This window comes from Lissotriton vulgaris, chromosome 10, assembly GCF_964263255.1.
Source record: "Lissotriton vulgaris chromosome 10, aLisVul1.2, whole genome shotgun sequence".
Taxonomy (NCBI): domain Eukaryota; kingdom Metazoa; phylum Chordata; class Amphibia; order Caudata; family Salamandridae; genus Lissotriton; species Lissotriton vulgaris.
In genome coordinates, this window is record NC_141698.1 from 50,398,746 (window position 1) to 50,423,526 (window position 24,781).

At 44.2% G+C, this 24,781-nt stretch overlaps 1 protein-coding gene across 1 annotated transcript in view; it reads right to left on the reverse strand.

Annotated features, from left to right (window-relative positions):
* The window catches only part of ELK1 (ETS transcription factor ELK1), a 146,357-nt gene that overhangs the window by 16,930 nt on the left and 104,646 nt on the right, over window positions 1-24,781 (reverse strand). Inside the window, exon 5 of the mRNA XM_086940431.1 lies at window positions 5,583-5,684. Within this exon, the coding sequence (XP_086796557.1) occupies window positions 5,583-5,684 (102 nt within the window). The remainder of the gene's footprint in view (window positions 1-5,582; window positions 5,685-24,781) is intronic.

A 24,781-nucleotide genomic window follows, 5' to 3' on the forward strand; every position in this document is an offset into this window, starting at 1 on the left:
AAACCCTTGAACCAACCATATTATGGCATGAATCACACTACGTAAGAAAGGGAACTATCCAGGTTTTGTTCCTCGTCTGCTCAGTTCTGCCAGAATCAGGATAATCTTGTATACGACTGGGAAGGAAGTGAAGATCACATCAGCCATCGAGGATCACCGACCAATTGTAACAAAAAAGCACTATCCACTCCTACTTCAAGAGGCGGAACCAGAGTCAACGACAATACCAGAGACAATGGCAATGTTTGAGTCCAGCTCCGAACTGAATGGGGTACGGGTTACCAATGTAGCAAAAGCAGCTTTTTTAGTTAATTGATACTATTTACATCATGTACTTATTATGTAAACAATGAAATTCTGTATTCAGATTATTTTTCAGCGAAATAAATTAGAAGTATTTTTTTTAACTCCAGAAAATGTACTTTGAGAGACTGATGCAGGGAGCCTACGGCCATACCACCCTGAATGCGCCCGATCTCGGAAGCTAAGCAGGGTCGGGCCTGGTTCGTACTTGGATGGGAGAGAGACTGATGCAAGGATTCTCAGCATCACTGTCAGCTCAATGGCTGTACACTGGAAGCCGGCACTGGGTCAGGCAGGAGAGAGCGTATAGGGCACTTCTGTGTATATATCGGATACCCTAACATTAAGCCAAACACCAAGCCCAATTGTGCATTGGTACCATCAGGTGAGAGGAGACCATGACAACACACTGAAGAATGTGCTGTGAGATTAGACCACCACACACAACACCTCTGTCCAGGAGTAGAGGCCAAGTTATTAAGGATGCTGGGGTGGGTCCTGAAGAGAATCGTCTGTAACGCTGGAGTGACCTGAACAGAGGGAGGCATCTATTATACATCAGTCCAAACAGCCCATTCAACCGGTCTCTACATCCGGCGGCAGCAGGTAATTCAGCACCCATGTCCTGCAAAGAGATGACGCTGACATTTATTGATCCACATCGAAGAAGCGCTGCCAGAGACACAGCAACAGAGTGAGCTGCAGCCAGTAGGGTGGTGTCGTACGTCCCCCTCTTAGACCATCTGGTGGCACCAGAGAACTGTAAATTGTCACAAACCAATCAAACTGTTATAATTAGGTAACCAGCATGGACTGGGCGCAGAGGTTTACGAATTGCCTGAGATCCATCCTCTCTGAGGACTTTGGGACAATGTCCAAAGGTCCTCCTAGCCTTCCGGTCCCATGTTGCCATTTCTAGATTACTACTAAAGTTAAGTTTCATCAGTAACTCCTCAAGTATCCATGGTCCGGCGTCAGCACACCTTGCAGAAACCATCCTGATATCTTTAGTACATTCTGTTAGACTTAAGCCAACTAGGAACCTTGGAATCTTTGGTTTCAAGAAGACTGGAAATGTTGGGATATGTTTGGGTATTATTAGGTGGCTCAGTGAAGTAAGTAAAACGTAGGAGTCTTCTGAAGGTAAGATGAAGTTTATTCACAGAGCACAGGATAAGCGTACACCTCACCAGCAGGGAACCCATATTGATAAGAGAATGCATTTACAACACTCAGACACCTGGAAATGTTTCTTTTGAGGTGCCCCTGCAGCTCACATACATGGGCGCTCGCACACAGGTCGCTCACAGTGAGGTATCTGGGAGCGAGTGTCTGTAACTCTGAGCAGCCCGGGCACTTCAAAGCCGCCAGGTATATCTAAGCTGTGTGGATACTGGAGTTGTGATACAATAAAGAGAGAGCTCTGTCTAGCTGGATAAGCTGTCCAGGTTGAACAAGTTGCCCGTTCAGGATGGCTAAAAACAAAAAAATAGTCCAATTAGTTTCCTTACTCTTCTGGCTCTCAACAATCTTCCTGAAACACACTAATCACTACTTATATGAATACTGTAGATGGTTCAGAAATCTGAAAAGAAAGAATAAGAATTTGTCCTACTTCATTATCAGGAGCAGCCCATTACACGGTAGTCATTGTCTTTGAACAGCATGGCATAGTGGAGAAGTGTGGCTCAATGGTTAGAGCGGCAGACCCTGATGCAGAGGTCTAGCCTGGGACCAGGGTTCAATTCCCGCCTCGGCGGGTCTTGGGCTCAAAAGTTCTACGGACCTGATAATTCTCGCCTCGGTGCCTATTCCAATCATGGAGTCCCACTCTGCAACTCTGGGCAATAGCTTGCTTAATCTCCACAACGGCCCCCACAACGCTAAGGATGCCTGGCCTCCACCTTGGGGCTGCCCAGGAGTGGACGCCTCACAGGGAAAGCCAGGATGGGTTCCACAGCGGTATTCGTACAAGTGCCTTGAGACCCTTGCGGGTGAGTAGTGCGCTATACAAGTATCAATTTACATTTACATTTACATACAACCCTTCAAGAAGGTTAACTCTCCAGGGAACTGATCCTGACAGGTGCCTAACTAATGCTGGTCAGGGCTTAAGACTTTCCCCTTGGCGCCTAGAGGGCACAGCTCACAGAATAATCAAAAAGAAGAGATACGTAGATTGTGGCAGTACTTGTGTTTGGCAACCAAGCTATGGAACTCGCTGCCCCTTCATATTCACAGTATGGATAGCCTGCTGGTCTTCCGTAAAGCTATCAAACTTATCTTGTCCCTGCAATCTAATCTTGCTTTTCTTTGCCCACTCTTTCCTCTGCCTTTCCGTCCAGTTTCTTAGTCTCTGTCCCTCTACTGCTAGCGCTGGGACGCCTCTTTGCTGAGGCAGCTGCACAATTTATAAACTTAGTTAACATAACATAACATAACTTGGTGGTACTGATGATGTGCTCTGTTTAATCATTACTGTGCACCGTGTTTGAAGAAGTTACACCACCAGAAGCTGGGAAATAATTTGCTCCCTTGACGAGTGTAAGATTAAACAGTCCATGGCAATGATAGAAATGTTTTTTCGAATGAGCACTCCTCAGCATTTTAAAGCTGCAAACAGTTGAGATCTATTTTAGCTTTTCTTTTGGACACATAAATGTACCTATGAACAGAGTATTAGAGCTTGGAAATTATGTTTTCACATTGTATCAATGAGCAAGAATCCTTTGTCGTGGATAGCCAGGGACCTTCCATCATATAATTTGGGATTGCCCCACTGTGCAAAGCTTTTGGGAATCTGTTGTAAATTGCATAATTAGCCTGTGAGGCAGTGAGATGCAACTCTTCGCCAACTGGTGCTTGCATAACATTTGGGACGTAAATAATCTGAACCATATTGAACGAACCTGCAGTATCTCCAGTTTCTAGCGATAGCCAGGCGCAATATTGCACATCTGAGGGGGGTGGGGGGAGATGGCGCCATGCCTGAGAGACTGGAAACGGGGCATGGACTGGTGCATGGTGGCCGATAAAGTGGTTTATGAGAGCAGAAGATGTCCTAAAAAGTGGGAAAAAATCTGGTACAAGTGGAATGACTATGGAGATGGTCCTTGTGCCTCCCTTCCTCCTGCGAGTGTGCTTCATTTTAAACCTACCTTGCTGGCATGCTGGTTACGGGGCCCGGAAGCAGTGGGGGGTGAACGTGTCTGTGTATTGATGCTTATTTGATATCTACCAGTTTTATGACTATGTTATAGTGTGTTGACTTAACCTGTTTTTCTTTTTTTGATTTAAACAAAAAGAAAAGATCTTTTTTTAAAAAAAGAATCCTTTGTCGGTCAATGTTATCAGACAGAAAAAGACCTACTGTCAGGTTACCAGATCTTACGGTGGGTTTAAAGCCCAACCTTTGTTTGCAATTGGTTGGCTTTGTCACTCTAATTTGCCTCATATTGTGCTTGCTTCTCCCCTGGGTTAAAGCCGAGTGCCGCCTGGGGCCTTGGATACGTTGATGCGTAAAGAACTGGTACATGGACCATAGATACCACAATCAAAATAAAAATACATCAAACAAACAATTTATTCATTTGCATATACAAAACATTAAAAACAATGTGACAGCGCAGTATGTGGTGAGACATATGCTTGGTGCCTCACACAAGAGATACACACGTGTACAATACATGATCAAGAAGGTTTATCAAGTAAGAACAGCACTGCCAATTTTATTCTTATGTACAAACAAACTGGGTTCGTAAACTAGTCGGTGACGTTTCAGCCCTTTAGACAGTTAGGATCATCATCAGGGCTCTAAGCATACATGAACCTGAAAAGAATAGAGGATGGGCACTAATCAAACACTGCTGAAGGTACCCATAGGCTCAATTCAGCTACATCTGTGGAAGGATTGTATGGACTCCCGAAGTCGCCCAAAATTGTAGTACTGTTGCGGTCCAGGGGGGATCCAGTAATGTGAGCTGGGAAGAGTATACTGCTTCTAGAATGTAAACGGGCCTCCAGAGAAGACCCGCAAGATCTTCCTGGACAGCAGCCAATACTGCTTGAAAGGATAGCAGAGCGCAGTCGTCTGTGTGTGCTCCAAAAGATGGCTGTTTCTCCTGACTGAGAAGATTTTTGACGACTTTTGGAGTCTATAGAATCCTTGCACATGCGTAGCTGAATTGAGCCCATTGGTGCCTTCAGCAATGACCACCGCACCTTTGGTACTAAAGCAAAGGCAGCCGATCCCAATCGATGACTCCCTCATCGATGACCCTTACTGATCGTCACTGACAAGGAGGTAGACTGCAAGTCACCTTCAACCGAACACTTGTCAGTAGCAAAAGCTACACATGTTACAATATGAGCGGTGAATAGCCTGTTGCCTGTGGATTGATAAAAAGCTACTAGTGCCAGATTGGAATTAGTCTTTAGCCACATTAACACAGTAGATACCAAAAAACGACCAAAATAACCCCATAGGGAGCTTCAACGCAAACACTACTTTCTTCACCTGTCAAAACGGTATGGGATGATCTAGAAGATAAAAAGTAGGGGTACTGTTCCGTCAGGATTTCCATGGTCGAGAACAGCTTAGAGAAAATATGACTACACAAGAGGTCTTAGAATCACAGTTAGGTCTGACACCTGACTGGGAGTTGCTTAACAGTGTATTGCTGCCTCAGGAAAGGTTCAGGATTGCTATGGTAGCAGTCCTCTTTTCCGGGGCCTTTACCACCACAGAAGACTGCAAATCAGCTACCAGTAAGCACACAAATATTTGTAGGTCTTGGAAGTGTAGGCGAGTTAGTACAATGATAAGAGGAGTTCCAGTAGAATATAGCATGTTACAACGCATGCTATTACATCGCATTCTTTTACAACAACTGCGTTGTTAGTACGCAATACCTTTACATCGCAATTCATTACTTCTACTTGCTGTAGGGGGCGCGCTGGACTTAGGAATAGTATTATTTATTATTCCTACTACAGCTTGCGCAACAGCAGGGAAGGTATTGGATTTCATGTCCAATACCTTAGCGCCCCCTACAGCAAGTTATTGTAATGACTTGCGATGCAAAGGTATTAGTAGTAACAACACAGTGGTTGTAACAACCGCGTTGTAATACCATTGCGTTGTTTTAACAGCGTTGTAAACAGTGTTTCCCGTTCCAGCACTGTGACAAAGTCTGAGCACACTAAAGTGAAGCATCCTACACCCTCTTCCGTACCCTTATTTCAACCATTCTAGATCAAGAGTCAGAACAGAGGCTTACCTGGAAAGAGAGCTTGGCCGGACTCCGTGGAGCGATGGGGCTCAGAGTACTCCAGAAATGGATGCTGGGGGGCAAGGAGCTCGGGGTCAGCAACACAGGAGTCTGAAACAAATTCAGGTTAGGTGTTAATGCTCTGTATGGATAAGAATGAAACATTGCAAAGAAAGGAGATAAGCGGGGCAAACACTAAATTCAGCACAGTCAGTTCCAAACCCCATTGCTCCCTACTGTGAATACATTAGCAGTCTCGGGCATGGTCACTCCTCTTACAGAGAATAATACAAGCTGCCTGTGAGAATGCAGAATAGTTGTCTCAAGCATAGTTGGTCACCCCAGCACAGCTGCCCTTCCCCTGTAGAGAGAACCGGAGGAGTTCAGTTTTCAAGCACAATCAGTTCAACTTCAGGTGGTACAATAAGGGATTCAATGAATCTTATAGTCCTTCACTTTAAATAGAATATATATAAAAAGGGTTTAAAGGCTCCAGCACAGTCCTGTCCTCTCTTGGGAATGAGAACAAGCTGCCCCTCACCATTGGTTGAAAGACATCCCAGTCCTGGGGCTAGACAAAGGGGCACCGCAACCCAAAGCCCAGGAAGATCTGCACAGCGTTTCAGCCAGCATGCTCAGTCCCTCACATGCGGACTGAAAGGGAGAGTCCCACAGGTTATTGAACATAGGCCCCAATCAATAAAGCATCCACAACTGCAGCCAATACACCAAGACTTAAAGTTCAGCTGTCTGACACTAAACTGATAAAAAAAAGGCTATGCTTCAAAATGACACACAAAACATGAATCGTACTCAAAATACATCATTTGGTAGGTGGTCTAAATAGGATCGCTTCAAGACAACGACTTGTTTGGTACCCCAAAACATCTAACATATTAATGTATGATGTATGGAGACCAAGAAGTTATGAGGAAATTGGGACATCACCAACCCCTCCTTTTGAATCCCTCTAAGTTTATTGTTAAAACCACTTACTTATTGATGTACATGGTATACTAACCAGGAAGAAAAGAGGGAAACAGGAGGGACAAATCAGAGCAGGAAATGATAGAAGGGTAAGAGGAAACCCACCCACGCCTAAATAAAAATATTTGAATTTATGTAGTCCTCAAAAGGATTTGGAGATATTTATGGGGTATGGGACTGGTGGAGAAAGGTGAAAACCAGACAGTACAGGGATGAGAACATCAGGTGGAATCTTTCTTGATTATTTCATTCAGGTTTTATAACAATTTTATCCAACAATCCACGCATTTTTATGAATGTACATTTACAGCCAGCTCCTTGTTTCTCTTTCCATCAACATGTTTGCTAAGAAACAACACTGAAATGCTGTTTGTAAAATGTTTGTTGCAATAATAATTGTGTAATAATTAGATAAAAGCAAACATGTTGTTTAAAATGTATTAAAAATGGTCCATTTAGAGAAATGTAGGTTTAACAAGATAATCCGATTTAAGTCTATGCCCCTGAATTATTAAAGATTTTGAATATGCATCAATTTGAGGATAGACTGAGAAAAATACAACCGATGAGGCATCTTAGGGACTCGCCTGTCCTATGTTCCGTAGCAGCATCATGTACTTCTACCTTGAGATATATTAAAGAGTACATAAGCAAGCTTTCAATATGCCTTTTCAATCAGAAACATCATAAAATGAAGTCTAGTGAGACATAAGAGTGTTCATCCAAAAGTGCTGAATTGTGGCATGTAGACTACAAGAATAAGCAATGGTGGGTATGGTTCTTCTCCATCGACATCGAACGGCAGCGAATTAAATGAGTTGCTTATTGCCACCCATCATCTAAGGTGAACTCAATTCTCTTGCGCTTCTTGAAACACAATGCAGCTCAAGCTGTTGGTTACTTTCACCTCTTGAGACATTCAAATTGTATTGAAAAAGAACGAAAGCATCAAATCGAACTATGGTCCTACATCTGAGAAATAGATATTATATGAAGTTTCTGAGCATGCCTCCTCTGACCTATAAGAGGATCATTAAGCTGGAACTAAAAATAATACATAAATTAATAAAAAACATATTGGATGTTTTGTGCATTTGACCTAGAAGCCCACATCGACTCATATTCTACGGCCCTTCTAGAAAAATTAAGAAACCTTAACTAGCCTGTTACCGAACCCACCCACACAGACAGACACCTAGTGGACGCAAGTTTCTTATGTCGGTAACAGCGAAGTCGACAGGCCAGCAGCTATGACCTGGACAGACCATGCCCTAAGTGTCCACCCACACTGACACAGTCAGTTTCGGCATACCCATCCGACAACACCAAAGATCTACCACAACCAGAAACCCCCCGGCACAGCCGTAAAAGCATCACAGAAGATGAGTGGGCTTCTGCCCTCTCCGTGTGACATCCCAAGCACACCAGCAACTTGTTGCAAGCCATGAAGAACCTCAATAGCTGGATCAACGCTTGTGCCAACATCCTGGCTCCCCTCAAGCGCAACCCAACGGCAAGAGCCTGACCACAGGCCAGCTAGCACAGAGGAGCTCAGGCTAACAAAACACCACTGCAAGCAAGTGGAGCGCTAATGGAGGACAAGTCAAAACACCAAGGATAAAGCTATCTTCAAAGCGGCTCTACATTTCTACCACCAGCAAATACAAAACACCTAGCACACAACTATCGCAGATCTCATTGACGTCAGCTCTAATAGTAGAAAGGAAAGCTTTGCCATCATCAAAGATTTCAGCGTGCCTCCTGCCGCCTCCAGTAACATCACCCCCTCACAAGAACATTGCAACAAGTTCTGAGATCCTCTTTAACAAAATCACCTTCATATAGGCAACTGCGACCCTCACCCGGACGCATCACAGTCACAACTCAACTTCACATCACGACTGAGCAACAAACCCTGACCTAGTAGCCTGCCATCACCGTAGTCAAAATTGTGGCTACCATGAAAAGTGTTCTGAGGAAGCTACACTGCTCACGGACAAGAAGTGCAAGGGTCAAATAAGATTTATTGTAACACACAACCTGGTGTCAATACTCCTTGGGAGCCAGGAACAAACTCATGGAACATCTGATACTCTAGAATATAGGATTGCACGTCATAACACATCTGTTTCCCTTCACCCAATGGCAATATTGCCATAAATAAAACAGAGAGACACATATGGATAAAATAAAGTAAAAGTAAAGGCAAAAAGAAAAAGCCCCAAAAACTTTACTTCAACTTGCAAGGCAATGCAAGAGTCATCTCGCATATTCCTCAAGATAAGGTGTCTTGCGAACCCTACCTTTTCTGCCGTCTTTAGGAGCATCACCACTATCTGTCCAACTGTTGCTCATAAGCATAGTACCCGAACACCCATCATCTTTCTTTTCCTTCCTCTTCCCTTGTACACTCCACTACTATTCCTCAAATTCCACCTTTCACTACCTTCCGCTACTACAAAACATTTGCCAACTCTCTCCACCCTGAAAGAACCTTTGAATTTAGAAAGACCACTCTTAACACGTCCTGACTTGACTTGATCTTAACCCAATCACCACTCTCAATTTTTGCAAAGGACTTCCAATTTCTCTCACATATACCCCTGCCACCAGATTTCGCCCGATCCCTCAACCACTGACACTGTGACCGGTTGTGCGATATGTCCACGCCATCTCTGAGATCATGCTACTAACAAAACAGTGACTGGCCAAGGCCATCCGAATGATTCCTTTAACCATTGTACGAGAAGTGCGAGAATGCCTAATTCCCCAATAAGTGAGTAAAGCCATCATCTCAGAAGATGTTAGCTGTGTGCCATTATCCATAATAAACACAACTGGCACCCCTTCCTCAGCAACAATATTCCCTAAGACCTTAACGGTTGTGCTAGTGGTAACATCTTTCATGAATCTCACGATCATCCACTTGGAACTGTTATCCATCATCACTAAGGCAAAGCGCATATTCTGTGGCAGCTACACCATAGGGCCTATAAAATCCAAAAAGACCAGGTGCCACAGTTTACATGAATCTTCAATATTCTTTCAGAAACTTTGCATCCTACACTCAAACTTTTCTCACTCTCTTTGCACTCCACACATTTTCAACCCACACATTGACCTGTTCATATAATCCAGGCCCCCAAAATTCTCTTTTCAGTCTTCTCTTAATTAAGTTTTGCCCCAAATGACCTTCATAAGACAACATGATCAGCCTTGTCCTTTAACCTTGAGGAAGTATGAACCAATCACCCTCATGAAGACCATCTGACCATACACAGTGAGTTCCTCCTGAAGCTTGAAATATGACCTAGCCGATACAGGAATTACACTCTCCCTTGTCTCCCCCTTAAGTAACATCTTTAGGACTTCCATCAAAACGGTATCTTTTTCCATATCCTCCTCCCATTCCTGCATAGTGAATTTTTTCTTCCCCATAATGCACAGCATCTTACACTAAAGCCACCGTGCCTTCAATTTCATCTTCCCTTATGGTGGTATCATCAACACTTTTCCAATCTATTGACATTCTAGATCATGGGTACACATTTTCCTGCGGGCAGCAAAGTTTGGTCTATGGTGTGAGCGAGGGCCGCACTCATGCCAGCGGGGGTGTAAAGTGAGTGTAGGGGAAGCAAAGAATGTATATCTAGTGGCTGTCTTTAAAAATGAAGGAGTTTCAAAAGTTAAGGGCCTTGGTACTTCCTTTACCTAACTGCAATTAACCTTTAAATAAGTGTTTGCTGTATATTTAACTTTTTTTTCATGTTAGTGCTGAGTCGAGTAAACTGCAGTTCAGTGCTGCTGCTGCCTAGGGGGCCGTATGTAAAGTTCAGGAGGACCGCATGCGCCCACCCCCGGCCGTACTTTCAGTATCACTGTTCTCGATAGACAGTCGGCTTGTACATTGCGACAACCCTGAATAAGCTCAACTGTATACATGTATTCTTGTAGTCTTGCAGCCAATCTTGCCAACCTGGCAGAACCTTTTCCCGCCCCTCCAAGTAACAACATCTTCATTAAAGGTTTAAGATCAATTTTCTAAATAAAACGTATGCTCCACAAATGTACCTCGAAATAATCCGTTTCCAATGCTGCAGAAACGGCTTTCCGTTCAATCACAGAATAATTATGTTCTGAGTGTGTCAGAGTGCGTGACGCAAACACCAACGTCATTTCTCTTTTTTTCCATGAACAGCACCCAATCCTGTAGCACTTGCATCTACAGTGTGCACTTACTTGAGCTGTGTGTTAAACGCCGCAAAGATGTTTGCTTCACAAATTTCTAATTTAATTTTCTCAAAGCATAGTTGTTGATCCTTGCCCCACACCAACTTATTATCTTTGTGTAGCAACGTCGTCAACTCCTCTGTACTGTCAGCAAATCTTTCAACAAACTTCAAGTAATATTCTAATCATCCCAGGAATGATCTTAATTGTCCTTTGTCCTGAGGGCAAGGAGCCAATTTGATTGCATCAACCAAATATTTTTTGGTTTTATTCCTCCATCAGCTATAGAATAGCCCAAGTACTCAATTTGTTGTGTAAGAAAGGTACATTTTGCTTGACTCAAAGTCAAACCAGCTTCTTATACTTTCAACAAGTCCTTTTTAAGAGTCATGTTATGATGTTCTACCAAATGCCCAAAAACCAGTATATCGTCATGAAGAAACACCGTATTTTCCATCTCTTCCAACAACTGCACCTTCATTCGCTGAAAAACGCTGGCAGCTGAGATTAGGCCTAAAGGCATGCGAGTGAACTGAAAAGTACCCTCTGTCGTTATAAAAGCAGTGAGCTGCTTGGACTATTTGTGAAATCTCACCTGGTGGTAGGCACTTCTCAAATCAAGCTTTGAAAAATACCCATCACCCTTTTTAGAAGCCAACAATTCATTTATGTTTGGAAGAGGAAAACTATCAGCCATCAAGTGTGGACTTGAAGTTTAGTGACTTCAAGTCCATGCAAAATCTTAGGCGACCGTCGGCTTGCTGTGTTATTACTACAAGCAAAATCCACAGGGAATTCTCTACTGGTTCAATAATGCCAACCTCCAACGTTTCATGAATACATTTCTTCACTTCTTGTAGCTAACGGTACTTGTCTTAGTTTCTGTTGAATGGGAATGGCACCATCCTTTAACACAATCTTGTGTACATAACCCTTAAAGACATCCCTGCGCTTCACTAAACACCTCCCGTGCATCTCCCAACAAATTTTATAAAGGTACTTCTTCCACTACCATGACTTGGTTGGATGCCCTTGGATTCACAATTATATTAAGGTCAAACTGGTTACTCACCCTAAATAGGTGGACCGTCTACAGACACATACACTTTGCCAGTGACCTCACGCGAACCAAACCATATCCTGCAACATCAATTGTCTCTCCCTGAAACCCCCAGGATTTATATTTCTTGGGGAAGCAATTCAACATTCTTCCAACGTGCCCTGAACACTTCTTCCGGAATGATAGTATACATGGATCCTGAATCTATCATAATTGTGACTGTGCCCCCACACACTTCAAATTCATCTGTTGGTCTAAGTAAACACCTCGTATCCTCACATACCCCATTGGTTTCCTTCCACTTACCTACAACCACAATTCTGTCAGTATAACTTGTTTCCTCACCAACTATTCTTTCCCTGGATTTGTCATAATACTTACTGTTTTTAATTCTTTCCGTACACATTCCCGCAAAGTGGCACTTGTGACCACACCTCCTATACTCAGAGGTGTGGTACGCACTTCCACATCGGTACATTCCTTAGTGTTGCTTTGTGTGCCACTCATGCTTTCAGACCCCTCTTTGACACTGTGTCTAGACAGTGTACTCACCTCTCCCTCTTGACCATTACTGTTGCCCTTCAAACCTACAAAATCCCCACTGCTCCTGTCTTTCCTACTTAGCTCCTTCAAACATCTTTGTGACTCTTCTATCACCTTAGCCACCTCTACAGCATCTTTAAGTGAGGGATCCTTGGATGCCCATAACCTTTCCTCTTTTTCTTTTCCCTTGACTAAACAATTAGTTGATCACTAATCCACTCTTCCGTCATTACGCCAAAACAACACTTCACAGATCGTTCCCCGAGTCTCGCCACAAATTCATCAACAGACTTGTTTTCAGCTTGAGGCTGAGTGTAAAATTCCATTACTAAATTGAACCCCTGGTCAAATCTATTTACTATTCACTGCAACGCCTCCATGTACTCATTCCCTATTTGCTGACCATTAGGTCCCACTGCTACAGGTAAATATTTAAATTCTCTTTGCCCTTTACTTCCTAATGCTTTGAACAATACCAGGTTTTTTCCCGGCTGGAGAAAAACCTGTTCCATCCAATGCTATTATGTAGATCTCAAACATCCTAACACAATCGTCCCACATTATGGATGGGACTCCTGGTTGAGCTAAAAAGAATGGGGGGAGGACTTATATTACAAAATGCAATGCCATATCAGCTGATCACTATTAAGACCTCTTCAAACGTGACTGGTGTGCAGATCACAGTGATCAATTTTCCACAATATATAAGAGCTGCCTTCGAAATATATCAATAACGTGGTACCCACAAATCCTGTGTCACTACTACAATATTGTAGATGTGGACCACCGTGATGATGTTGTTCCACAGCGCAATGCTGCACTGGGAGGAGCTCCCCATGTAATATTGTTTTCTACGTGGATAAAAGTATTGCTGTAAACCGCTGACACTGTATTGTAGGTGTGCAAAACACAATGAAATACCTTCCTGACCTGCATCGACATTGGAGGTGTGTACACCCTGTACACGTGAAACACTGACTGCTGCGACGTCAAGAAGGTCGCAGGATTCCAAAGACACAAACAGAGAAAACAGCTCCTCAGCTTCCTGTAAACAGTGACCTCAAAGATGGTGGCACGTAAGTGTACCATGTGTCAGGCTGCAGTTTCAAAGCTAAAATGGTCTCCAACTACGCGGACCCTGCACTAGCTTACCAGCTTCACACAGAGACCACCCAAAATGGTGACACATACACTTGCTGTGCGTTGTGTTACAACTACGCAGTTGCAAAGTTAAGCTGGTCTCCAACGATGCCATCACTGTTAGTTCACCAGCTTCACACAGAGACCTCCCAAAATGGCAGTGAATTCCGTGCGTTGATCTGCATTCCAACTATGGAGTTGCAACCACGTTCTGACAGGACAATATAACTCACTCTGAACAGGTTGCTCTGTACTCTGTTATGCACACGCAGGATTTCAACTTCACTGTAGCATGAGCATACGCTGATGGGCTCGTCAATGCTGAGCAGTGAGTGCCCCCCGATAATAATGTAACCAATAGTCCATGGTGCTCACCACAGTGCACCAGTAGCTTATCTCTAATTCTTTTGATAGTGACAGCAATTCTCCATGGGCTCACCACAAGGTGCCAGTAGTCGCTTCCAATCCTTTTACTGGTCATTATCAGCCTCCACCAGGATCACCCAGATTGTGTGCTATCCTCTCCTCATGCGTCCTGAAAGATCGTCGCCAAAATGATGTGAAGAAGTTACGCTTCTCAGGGACAAGAAGTGTGAGGTTCAAATATGATTTACTGTAACACACAACCTGGTGTCAACCCTCCTTGGGAGCCAGGAACAAACTGACTCTCATGGGACACCCGACACTGTAGAATATATGACTGCACGTGATAACCAAGAGCATCCACTTTGGGAGCCAAATATGGCCCTTGTCCCCAGCCCACGTTGACAAAAAAAGAAATCCTATGGATTTGCAAAGCACTAACACCCATCCTTAATGCCATCATCAACTCGGCCATGTTCCTGGACACCTGTAAACAGGTTACAGGTCTGTCATACCCCTTCTTAAGAAACAATCTGCTGGCCCAGACACGCTTTTTTACTATAGACGTATCCCCTCGTACCATATACGGCAAAGATCTTAGAGAAACTAATAAGTGAACAAACACTGACCACCTCAGCAACTACCAGTTCCTAAATGCCAAGCAGTCAGGATTAAGGCCCAACCACAGAACAGAAACAGCACTCAATGCTGCTATAGACAACATCCACATGACACTTGACAGAGGAAACACAGCAGCCCTCATTCTCCTGCACCTCTCTGCAGCATTTGACATGGTCTCGCACCTCATCCTCATCAGGTGCCTGCATGAGTTTGGTATCCAAGGACCTGCTCTCCGCTGGATCTGCTCCTTATTAACCCAAGTGAATTTTTTTCAACTGTACACATACTTCTAAACAGATATAAGATAACAATTTTAATTTTTGCAATAATGACAAGATAATTGTTCAAGAACTTTCTAGTAAGGCAGGCATTGAAGAAAATAGTACCATTACTGGCTACTGGAAAGGTATTCATCATATCCATACTAATATAATAAAGAGAGAGCCCAAACCGTTGAGGTGGGTAATCTCAGGAACCACAGCACCAATCACAACACCCAATACAGCATTGCAAAGGGCAGTTACAGCAGAAGGACATAGGCTATGCAGACGCCCACCATATACATTTAAAAGGTAAAAGAACCGTGCCAGCAAAGTAGTCCCTTGTGGGCGTGTCTGCGTTGTGCTGTGGGCGTGTGCTGGGGGGCGTGACAAACGCTGGGGGCATGTGGTATGTTCCGCCCTTCATGCCATGTCTCATACTATGTGCTAATCCCACCCTGCTCCCTTTAAATACCCCTGCACCCCATAATCATAACCCACCCTTACTCCTTAAAATACCCCAACACCCTTAAACACTAACCCATCTTAACCCTATAAATATACCCTGTACCCCAAAACCCAAACGTATCCCTAAACCCTAAAAATACCCCTGTACCCCAAAACCCAAACCTAGCCCTGAACCCTATAAATACCCCTGTACCTCAAACCCAAACCTACCACTGAACCCTAAAAATACCCTGTACCCCAAAACCCAAACCTAGCCCTGAACCCTAGAAATACCACTGTACCCCAAAACCCAAACCTACCCCTGAACCCTAAAATACCCCTGAACCCTAAAATACCCCTGTACCCCAAACCCAAACCTAGCCCTGAACCCTTAAAATACCCCTGTACCCCAAACCCAAACCTACCCCTGAACCCTAAAAATACCCCTGTACCCCAAACCCCAAACCTAGCCCTGAACCCTAAAAATAACCCTGTACCCCAAAACCCAAACCTACCCCTGAACCCTAAAATAACCCTGTACCCCAAAACGCAAACCTACCCCATAACCCTAAAAATACCCTGTACCCCAAAACCCAAACCTAGCCCTGAACCCTTAAAATACCCCTGTATCCCAAAACCTAAACCTACCCCATAACGCTAAAAATACCCCTATACCCCAAAACCCAAACCTACTGAATCTCGGCATCAGCTCAACATCCTGTGATTTCAGGCAAATCGCTTTGTCTCCCCGTGCCTATCACAAATGAATGTGTACTTCTGTAATGTAAATTGTGCTCATGCCATATTGTCGAGTTTGCGCTATATAATATTGCTAGGAAAAATAAAGTAGGGAAACTCGAGTTCATACACTACTGAACGCGCACTCTTCAGTGCACCAGCAGTGCACTGTGAATCGGAGCGTTTCACAGACCTGTCACAAATAAGAAATGCTATCAAAACGAAATCCTACAAAATAATATACTACTGGCCGGCAGCAATTCATACCCAGACAACGTCAGGACGGGCTGCTAGTACCAACATAAAGAGGTGATATCTGCTAACCACAATAGGTAAAAATGCTTGCAATGACAAAAGGCTGGAATAAGAGGTTGAGCTGTTAAGGGATTAACTATGTGGCTCAGAAGTGTTACTCATTTTGCAGGCAGGTAATTTTTACTAATTCAGTGAAGATACCTTCCTGGACTTTTGTGTTAAATCAACTACAATAAGGCTGACAAGCTTCATTCACAAAGACATGCCGAATGCCCGTGTTCGCGGGAAGGGGGGAAATAAAGATTCCATTGACTGTTTCATTTGAGGGGGGGCTTTATCATGTTAGAAAGGATTATACCCAGATGTCTCAATGGGATTTGGGTAGCTTGAAAGTAAATCCCCCAGGATTTTAGGTACAGCAATGTCTCTAGAATAGTGATGTAAAAGCATGGTGGCAGCTAAGCGAAATATTATAGCGTTGCCTGGTTCTCCTTACCCAGTGGCACTGGAGGAGTTTTGCTATTTACTTAAAAGATTCAGTACAGGACATATTTCACTGGAGAAGGCTTGAAGATAAGAAGAACAAGGATTCTTTTGAAGTATTTATAAGGACAACACAAAATAAAACATTTACTCCAAAGCAGAGATCCACAGCAACACAGCAAACAAAACTCCAATATTCACTGGGGACCGGTAACAGGCTTCAAACACCAAACACGGGATATAAAGCAACAGGGAAATCACAAATGCAAGACACAGATCTAACACGAAAATGGGAAGCAGGTAAGGGTACACACTACAGTACAATTCCTGGTAAGTGTGGAGACAGTACTTGGAATTTGACGCAACTAGCAGAAGGAAAGGACAAGGGCGAGTCTTATACACAGGTTCTTCAGCTAGGTTCTGGGAACAGAGCGCTCTTGCCCATCATGGAATTTTCGCCTTTGGGGACCTGTCTGGTCCAGGATCCTGCAGGAGCACAAACATTTTCTGCATGTAAGCAGTGTCACTGACAAGAAGGTGACATTTTTGCAGGTTAGGGCCCGATTACGATGTCGTCAGGAAAGGCTCCAAACAGCATTCGATTAGTTTGAATCCGATTCTGAAGCATTGTTTGTGACCGAATCGGTTACCTTTCCAGACGACCAAGTACAATGCAAGGGAGCCGTCCGGGATGTCCGGATCGGTTCCGAACGGGATTCAGGCAGCCCGAATCGTTCGAAGCCAAATCATACAGCCCAATGGAATTGTTTTCCAAGCAAGCGAGTATGATTACTGATTCACGCACCCGGTCCAAATCTGTTTGGCCGATACAAGACAGCTGTGGGAATCAGGCTTTGCGGGCCGATTCGGTGGGAATGCTTTCCTAACAACATCATAAATGGCACCTTAATGTCCAAACCTGAATCCTCCAGTAGAGGGAAGGTAGAAAGTTAACTAGGCACGCCAGGAGCAAACTGCTACAGTTTTGGCTTAGGACTGCTTCAAGGCTATATCTAATGCCATGGGAGTTAGATGGAGCTAACACTTGCAAATTGTATCCAAGCATTTCCAAGCTAGCCAGAACATTCAGATGTAGAGCAGGAGATTCTTCATCTGGGTGTTCTTGGTTGACCGAGATACAGGGGCTACTCAGTCTCATAAAATCCAGTTCAGACACAATCTCCAGATAGTCCCAGTCAAGATTTTAACTTCCATAAAGTTTCTATAGCAGGGAGACAAACAGCAACCTCTTATATGGCTGAGAATGCTTGACTGATGCATTTAAGGAGTGCCAATGTCGGATCCAGGTAGAGATAGGATTTTCTAGTGAAGAGCCTTTATTAGGCGGGTGATTGTTAAATTACATAGCAAAATGCATTTAGAAAGACTCTTAAGCATGTTCTGGACTTCGATCCAAGTCGGCTCCACCCAAGTACCTATGTAGTAGACTTAGACAAAAGGTAGGTTTTCTAAAAAGTAAAACTTTATATATTTTTAAAACATGGGGAGCGCTTTGTGCCTGGAGGACATGGCAGAATGAAATCTGCAGCTGGAAAAAGAACATTGATTTAATCATTCAAAGACGATTGGGATTCACTTGAGCTGAACACTTTTGTTATGTAATTGATACCCTGACATAAAAAACACAGGCGCTGATGATTTAACTATATGTCTAATTCAAAATGCTGTATTAATTTGATTGGTTTCAGAAACCTGATCCGCATAAGGGCCATCTATGCCTGTCAGCGAAGAAAAATATAAACCATATTGTGTGTACTTGATCAATACCCTTAGACTAAAGAATACAATATCTAAAGTCACTATTTAGAGAATTGGTCTTATAACATTAACGGTGTCAATAATATTTTGCTTTAGTGGGTGTTCCAACTGATTAGCACAGTCATAAAACTTCTATCCTTGATTCAGAACTGATTAAACAAGACTTCTATGTAGCAAACTAATGTAGACTTCCAACAAACCCAACACCGCCCAACACAATTTTTGAGAAGGCATGGAAGCCGTCGACAAATGGTTGAAAAACAGCTGCTTGGAACTAAACACCAACAAAACAGAAGTACTCATCATGGGCCCACACCCGACGCTTGGAACGACACCTGGTGGCCCCCTGCCCTCGGAAGTCTGCCCACCCCCACGGACCACGCCCGCAACCTGGGAATAATCCTGGGCTCCGAACTCAAAATGGACCACCAGATCAACACCGTCTCGTCCTCCTGCTTCCACACCCTCCGCCTCCTACATAAGACCTTCAAATGGATCCCCCTCGAACACAGAAAGACCGTTACTCATGCCCTGGTCACCAGCAGACTCGACTACGGCAACGCAATCTACGCCGGAATAAACAAAAACCTCACACGCAAACTACAGAACATCCAGAACGCCGCCGCAAGACTGGTCCCCAACCTGCCAAGACACTGCCACATCTCCCAGAATCAGCGCACACTCCACTGGATCCCCATCGAAGCTAGAGTCACCTTCAAGATGCTCACCCACGCTCACAAGGCCCTCCACGACACCGGACCAGCATACCTGAACAGCTGACTTAAATTCCACGCACCCCAAAGGACCCTACGATCAGCCCAGCTCTCCTACGCCGAGGTCCCCCGCACCAGAAAGACAAGATCAGGCGGCCGCTCCTTCTCCTTCCTCGCAGCCAGAACCTGGAACGCCCTTCCTCTCCACCTCAGACAGACAACATCGCTCCCCATCTTCACAAGAAACCTCAAAACCTGGCTCTTCGACAGACCCCCTCCTTGATGGACTGGAACCTGCGAAACCCGCTGCCCCAGCGCCTTGAGACCCTGACGGGAGAGTATTAGAGCTTAACAAATGTTTGATTGATTGATTGATTGATTATCTGCTACAGTGATGGTCGCTCCAAGACACAATAAGGGACCACCTTGCGGTTTCTTTGGTCCATGAGGCAATCTGGTATGCAGTAACCCCTTGGGGTCTCCTCTTGCTTGATACACGCAGAGGGCCCTTTCTATGCCTTTTGCAGTGTGGGATTGGCCCAAACCCCAGGGCTTGAAGCTCACAGCAGAACAACACAGCATAAAAACTTTCCAGTAATGCCGTCGCACAGAACCAAGCAAGCCAAGACCCCCCTCTGTCCACTAAATAAATATTGCATCGCCAGAAATGGGTTTGAAAGCAGCCTCTGAAAACAGCAGCAGCCAGGAAATCCAGACGTCTGAAACCATGAACCCAGACACAGCCAAAACACCAGAAACTTGCAGAGACATCCAATTGCTAATGCACACATTTAAACCTGATCTAAACTCTGCACCAAAACCTGGCCAAGACCACCTCTAAACTCAACCCCAATTTGCAGAAATGGGAAACAATGCTGAAGCATTCACAACTGGACAGGTCCAAAGCGAGGCCTACTGGTAGAAAGGGTGTCGGAGCTAGAATCTCAAAGTGCCTTCTTAACAGAACAGATGGAAGACCACGAGAATTGTTCCAAGAAGAACAACATTCAGATTTGTGGTATCAATCTGGACAGCCCAAATTTGGACTTGAATACTATGTCAAGGCATTATTCCATTACGTCTTGGCCAAGGATAATAGCCTGGAGCTGGGGCTCGATAGGGCGCAGAGGGTATTTAATGCATATTACACCTAATTGAATCTGCCTCTCGATGTGCTTATGAGGATTCACTTTATCAAACAGAAAGAGAAGATAATGTTGGCTGCAAGAGCAACACCGACAATACAATAGCACTTTTTCAGGACATATCATCAAGGATGGTGATAACGCACAAAGGATTCAGTGATATAATATCCACCCTAAACAGAAAAGTGAGTAAACTAAAGACGGAGATATCCGGTTCGTCTCTTGTTTAATCTTTTTGAAAAAACACAAGCAATCTGCAGCCAGGTTGAGACTCGTAACTTGCTCGCCCTAGTTGAAGCACTGTTCCAGCACAAAAAAGAAGATATAACTGGAATGAACAAGGTTGAGAGAGGGGATGGAGAAAGACAAAGACAGCAAGAGAGCACAGGGAACTGCGGAAACTGAGGAAGAGGTCTGTGACCGAGGCACGCCCAACCAAAGCAGATGAAGAGTAACTATTAGTGCTAAATATGACTAAACCTATGGAGAAAAAAATTGCCCATCAGACTGGCTGCGAGTCATTGCAACGATACAAAACTTTTGTGGCAGCACTGATCAGATCTTCACCCCAGACCACCATGCGGTGAGGACCAACCCTTTGAGATTTTTCAGCCACCGTTGAACTCAAACTCACAGGGTCTTTAAGTGATGGGCAGCCTCCCTGGCGTACGGCGGTGGTCCCATCTAGTCTTGGATACCAGATGCAGCAGAGCGACCCTGCGGGCACCACCTGGTGCTCAGGGTGGAGAAATGTCATCTTTTTTGTTGATCATTTTGTTCTTGGGTTATTTATGTTATAATGATGGTTTAACTGTACAGGGGGATAGAAAGGAGATAGGGTGTCCATGTTCCAATAACAGATAGTTATCCATAGATTCACGGGCTATGAACGATGAGGACCCTAGAAATTGCCTTGGGGTGATTTCCTTAAATGTCCAGGGTTTGAACCAGCTTGGCAAACACTAAAGTGGGTCAATGAAAAGGACTATGGAATTGCCCTATTGCAAGAACCACATCTACTCCACCAACATGCCCATAGACTTAGATCATATTAGTACTCAACACAATTTCACTCCCACCCTGCACACAAGAAGAAAGGGGTGGCCATTTTAACAGGCAAGGACCTACCCTTTAAAATTGAATTGGTTACCAGAGGGTAGGAATATGTGGCGCTCTGCAGGGCAAGGGCCTCACCATTAATTGTGTAATTGGGCTCAGTAAGTAAATCTCAGCAATTCTTTTCTGATCTGTTTCCCAAAATCAAAGTCTTTGTATGGGTTCACATAATAACTTTAGGCAATTGGAATACCCTTATGTCTTTGAGCATGGCATTGTTTAACCTCTAGTCAGGGGTCTAATAACACCATAACACACTGGAGGAGTTGGCGCGCGGAAATGAAGGCATGGGCCTGCTGGACGCATACACATTCAAATGAAAAACACTATTCTTTCTATTGAAGGGTCCATGTGACAGGCAGTTGTAGGCCTTAAGTCCCATTGTCAACCTGAATATGATAATATTTGTTCAGGAGTATGGCTGCTGCAGCTCCTACACACTTTTACAGACACAAAATGCAACAGTGAGGCTGTGGGTCCAGCAGATATTACATACATGAAAAAGTCTGCTTCTCCCTGGCAAAAATAGATCTGTGAAAGATGCGTCTCATGTGTGGCTGCTTTAATGTTCTAGATATCTTAAGTGACGTCACCAGAGCTGCAGTCACACCATCAATGATGTCACGGGGGAGTTGTGTATGGGAATGAGGCGGGCTTTATGGCAGCACCTCTAACTAGAACAGAGGAAACCAATGTTTTTTATTTTTTGGGATTGAAACCAGAACTCCCCTTAAACATGTTTTTCAGAGATTCAGAGCAGTGATTTTCGCATAATTATGGATTTGCCATATAGTGAATCAACTGCTACATAATCTGCAGGTTTTAACAAAGAACTATTTCGTATCTAGCTCACACGGACCAAAAGTTACAAAAAATATGGCGACTCTGGTTCCCTTGTACCAGAAAGCAATTTGCAAAGGCTGACAGGTCATCTTTCAGTTGCTTATTGCTGTTTTTGGGTGCTAGATTGGTACTAATAAGGTGAACTATTTTCTCAGAAACTGTTATCAAGTGTAAAAATGAAAAACAATTATGAAGTAATAATGTCACAAAATGTGCTGCATTATGCTGCATAATTTGTCTTTTCTTGCCACATAATTTAAAACAACCCTGCCACATAATTGAGTCCTCCCCTGCTGCATAATTCCATTGGCTTTGCTTTCAAACAACCTGGTGCCTCTTGAAGCATGCTAGGCTTACTAGTCCCCTTGAGTTCACTGCATTTGTGTGGCCTTAAACCACACACCACCTTCATCTCCTGCACCCAGAAAATGCAGGGGGACGCACGGCAATGGGCTCTGGGCACGAGGTGTGGGCTTCTAGGCACACAGCCCACTGGCCACGCCACCGACCAGTTCTCTTGCTCCCACAACCCAAGGGGGCATGGTCACAACCTGCACCTAGAAAGCCTCTGCCCTACTGTTATTTGTTCACTTTATTCTAGGACATCCCCCCCAGGTTTTAACGGACAACCTATGTGTATGCAGAAGACTTTTCAAAAACAAACCTACCAGTTCCTTAACCCAGAGCCAGGTACACAAACTGTGAAAAGGTTCACAAAACAGATTGGTGTGACCAAGTAGAACAGTTCTTTTTAAAATGAGGAAATATTTTTATTAGGGGCAGACCAACTGATTACAGCCATGAGTGGTAAGGCCAGGAGTGAGTAAACTCCAGTGCTCGATGGCAGCACGAAGCAACTTGCTCCAACGCGACGCCCTGGTGTAGTCTGCCTGGTTTCTACGTAACTGATCAGTTTGCGTAGAGTGTAAGGCCTCAAGAACTGAGCCATCAGGTTCAGAAGTGAAGGGAAAGGGAACGGTACTACCCCGCCTAGATTCTCCTCCCAAGTTTACCTGGTGTTTCAAATAAATGCTTTTCAAACTGCAAAGAATGTCAGCCATGGCTCCAGTCTTACTTTCACAAGAACTGCACCATAAAAGTGGAGGGGCGTGCAAAAGGCATGGAAGTCAAGCTGTGTTTTTTTAATGAGAGAGGTTCTTCCAGGCTGGTAATCTAACCGTGAGGTGTTAAACTTTTTTAAATTGCCGACTCTAGAATGGGCCATTTCCTTCTATTGTCAAGACGCTCCCCAACCTTTTTTCCTCCACCGGTCCATTCCCGTGGACTGCTCAACTATTCCTTCTTTCTTTCCTCTTCATAGTTACGCTCCTCACTGTCACCTCTTAGTTCTTGTGCATGGCCTTACTCACACTCAACCGTCTTGACCTACTCTCCTCCTTTCTCTTTCTCCTGCCCACTACTGCCCCTTCCACCCCATCCTGCCTTCAGCCTAAATGTATAACTAATACAACGCAAAAGGACATGTATCCATTTGCTTGGAAAATCTGCAATGGGCGATCCAGTAAAAGAGTATTCTCTGCTCAAAGCATCATACTTCATGCAGACTTCTCCAGATACAACCTAATGCTTGAACTCATCCAACACACTTCTAAACAACCTCGATATCTCTTTGGAAAGTTATGTGAACATGCATGCCCCAATTACAACACGCACGTGCAAGCCAACGCCTTCAGCACTCTGGACTTCGATGACAATAAACGATCCATCCGTAGATCGAAAAGAAAATGGAGCAAAAACAGAACTTGTGATGGCATCCCGAGACTCCGTGCAACACACAGGCAGCTCATCACATCAGCCAAAGCAAAGTACTATACCAACGCCACCAATGAAGCCTCCAACAGAAGATCATTGGTAAAGCCAATCGAGCATTGCATCAACGCCCTGCCTGATCTGCTGGTTCCACACGCCACACAAAAGTGTAATTCTATCCAACGCTTCTTCCCTGAAAAACACAGAAGATCCAACAGGACATCGACAACACCAAGTATGCTTCGATTCTTACAGCCACCCCGTCTCTTAGAATCCCGCGGTGTTCAACCTTCAAAGCCCTGTCCCTCCCATATTGTGCTGGAAAACTAAACTCCCTCAGAGCCACTTCATATATAAATGATGTCTTACCATCGCCCTCCATCCAAGCTGCATCTGGAGATGCTCTTCTACCACGGTCTATGCTTCACTCACTCAAGGCATCTTCACAGATACTTTCAAGACAGGACACATCCTTCTGCTCTTAAAGAAACCTACATTAGACGCGGATGACCTTGCAAACTACTGGCTCATCACTCACTTACCATTCATTTAGTAGATCACAGCAATGCTAACCATATCCTGCAGGACTACCAGTCTGGCTTCAGATCACGCTTCAACATGAAAACTTTACCTTACACACATCATGGACGATGCCCTCTTGACCACAGATGAAGGTGACCGCACCTTCTGATATTGTTGATCTCTCAGCTGCCTT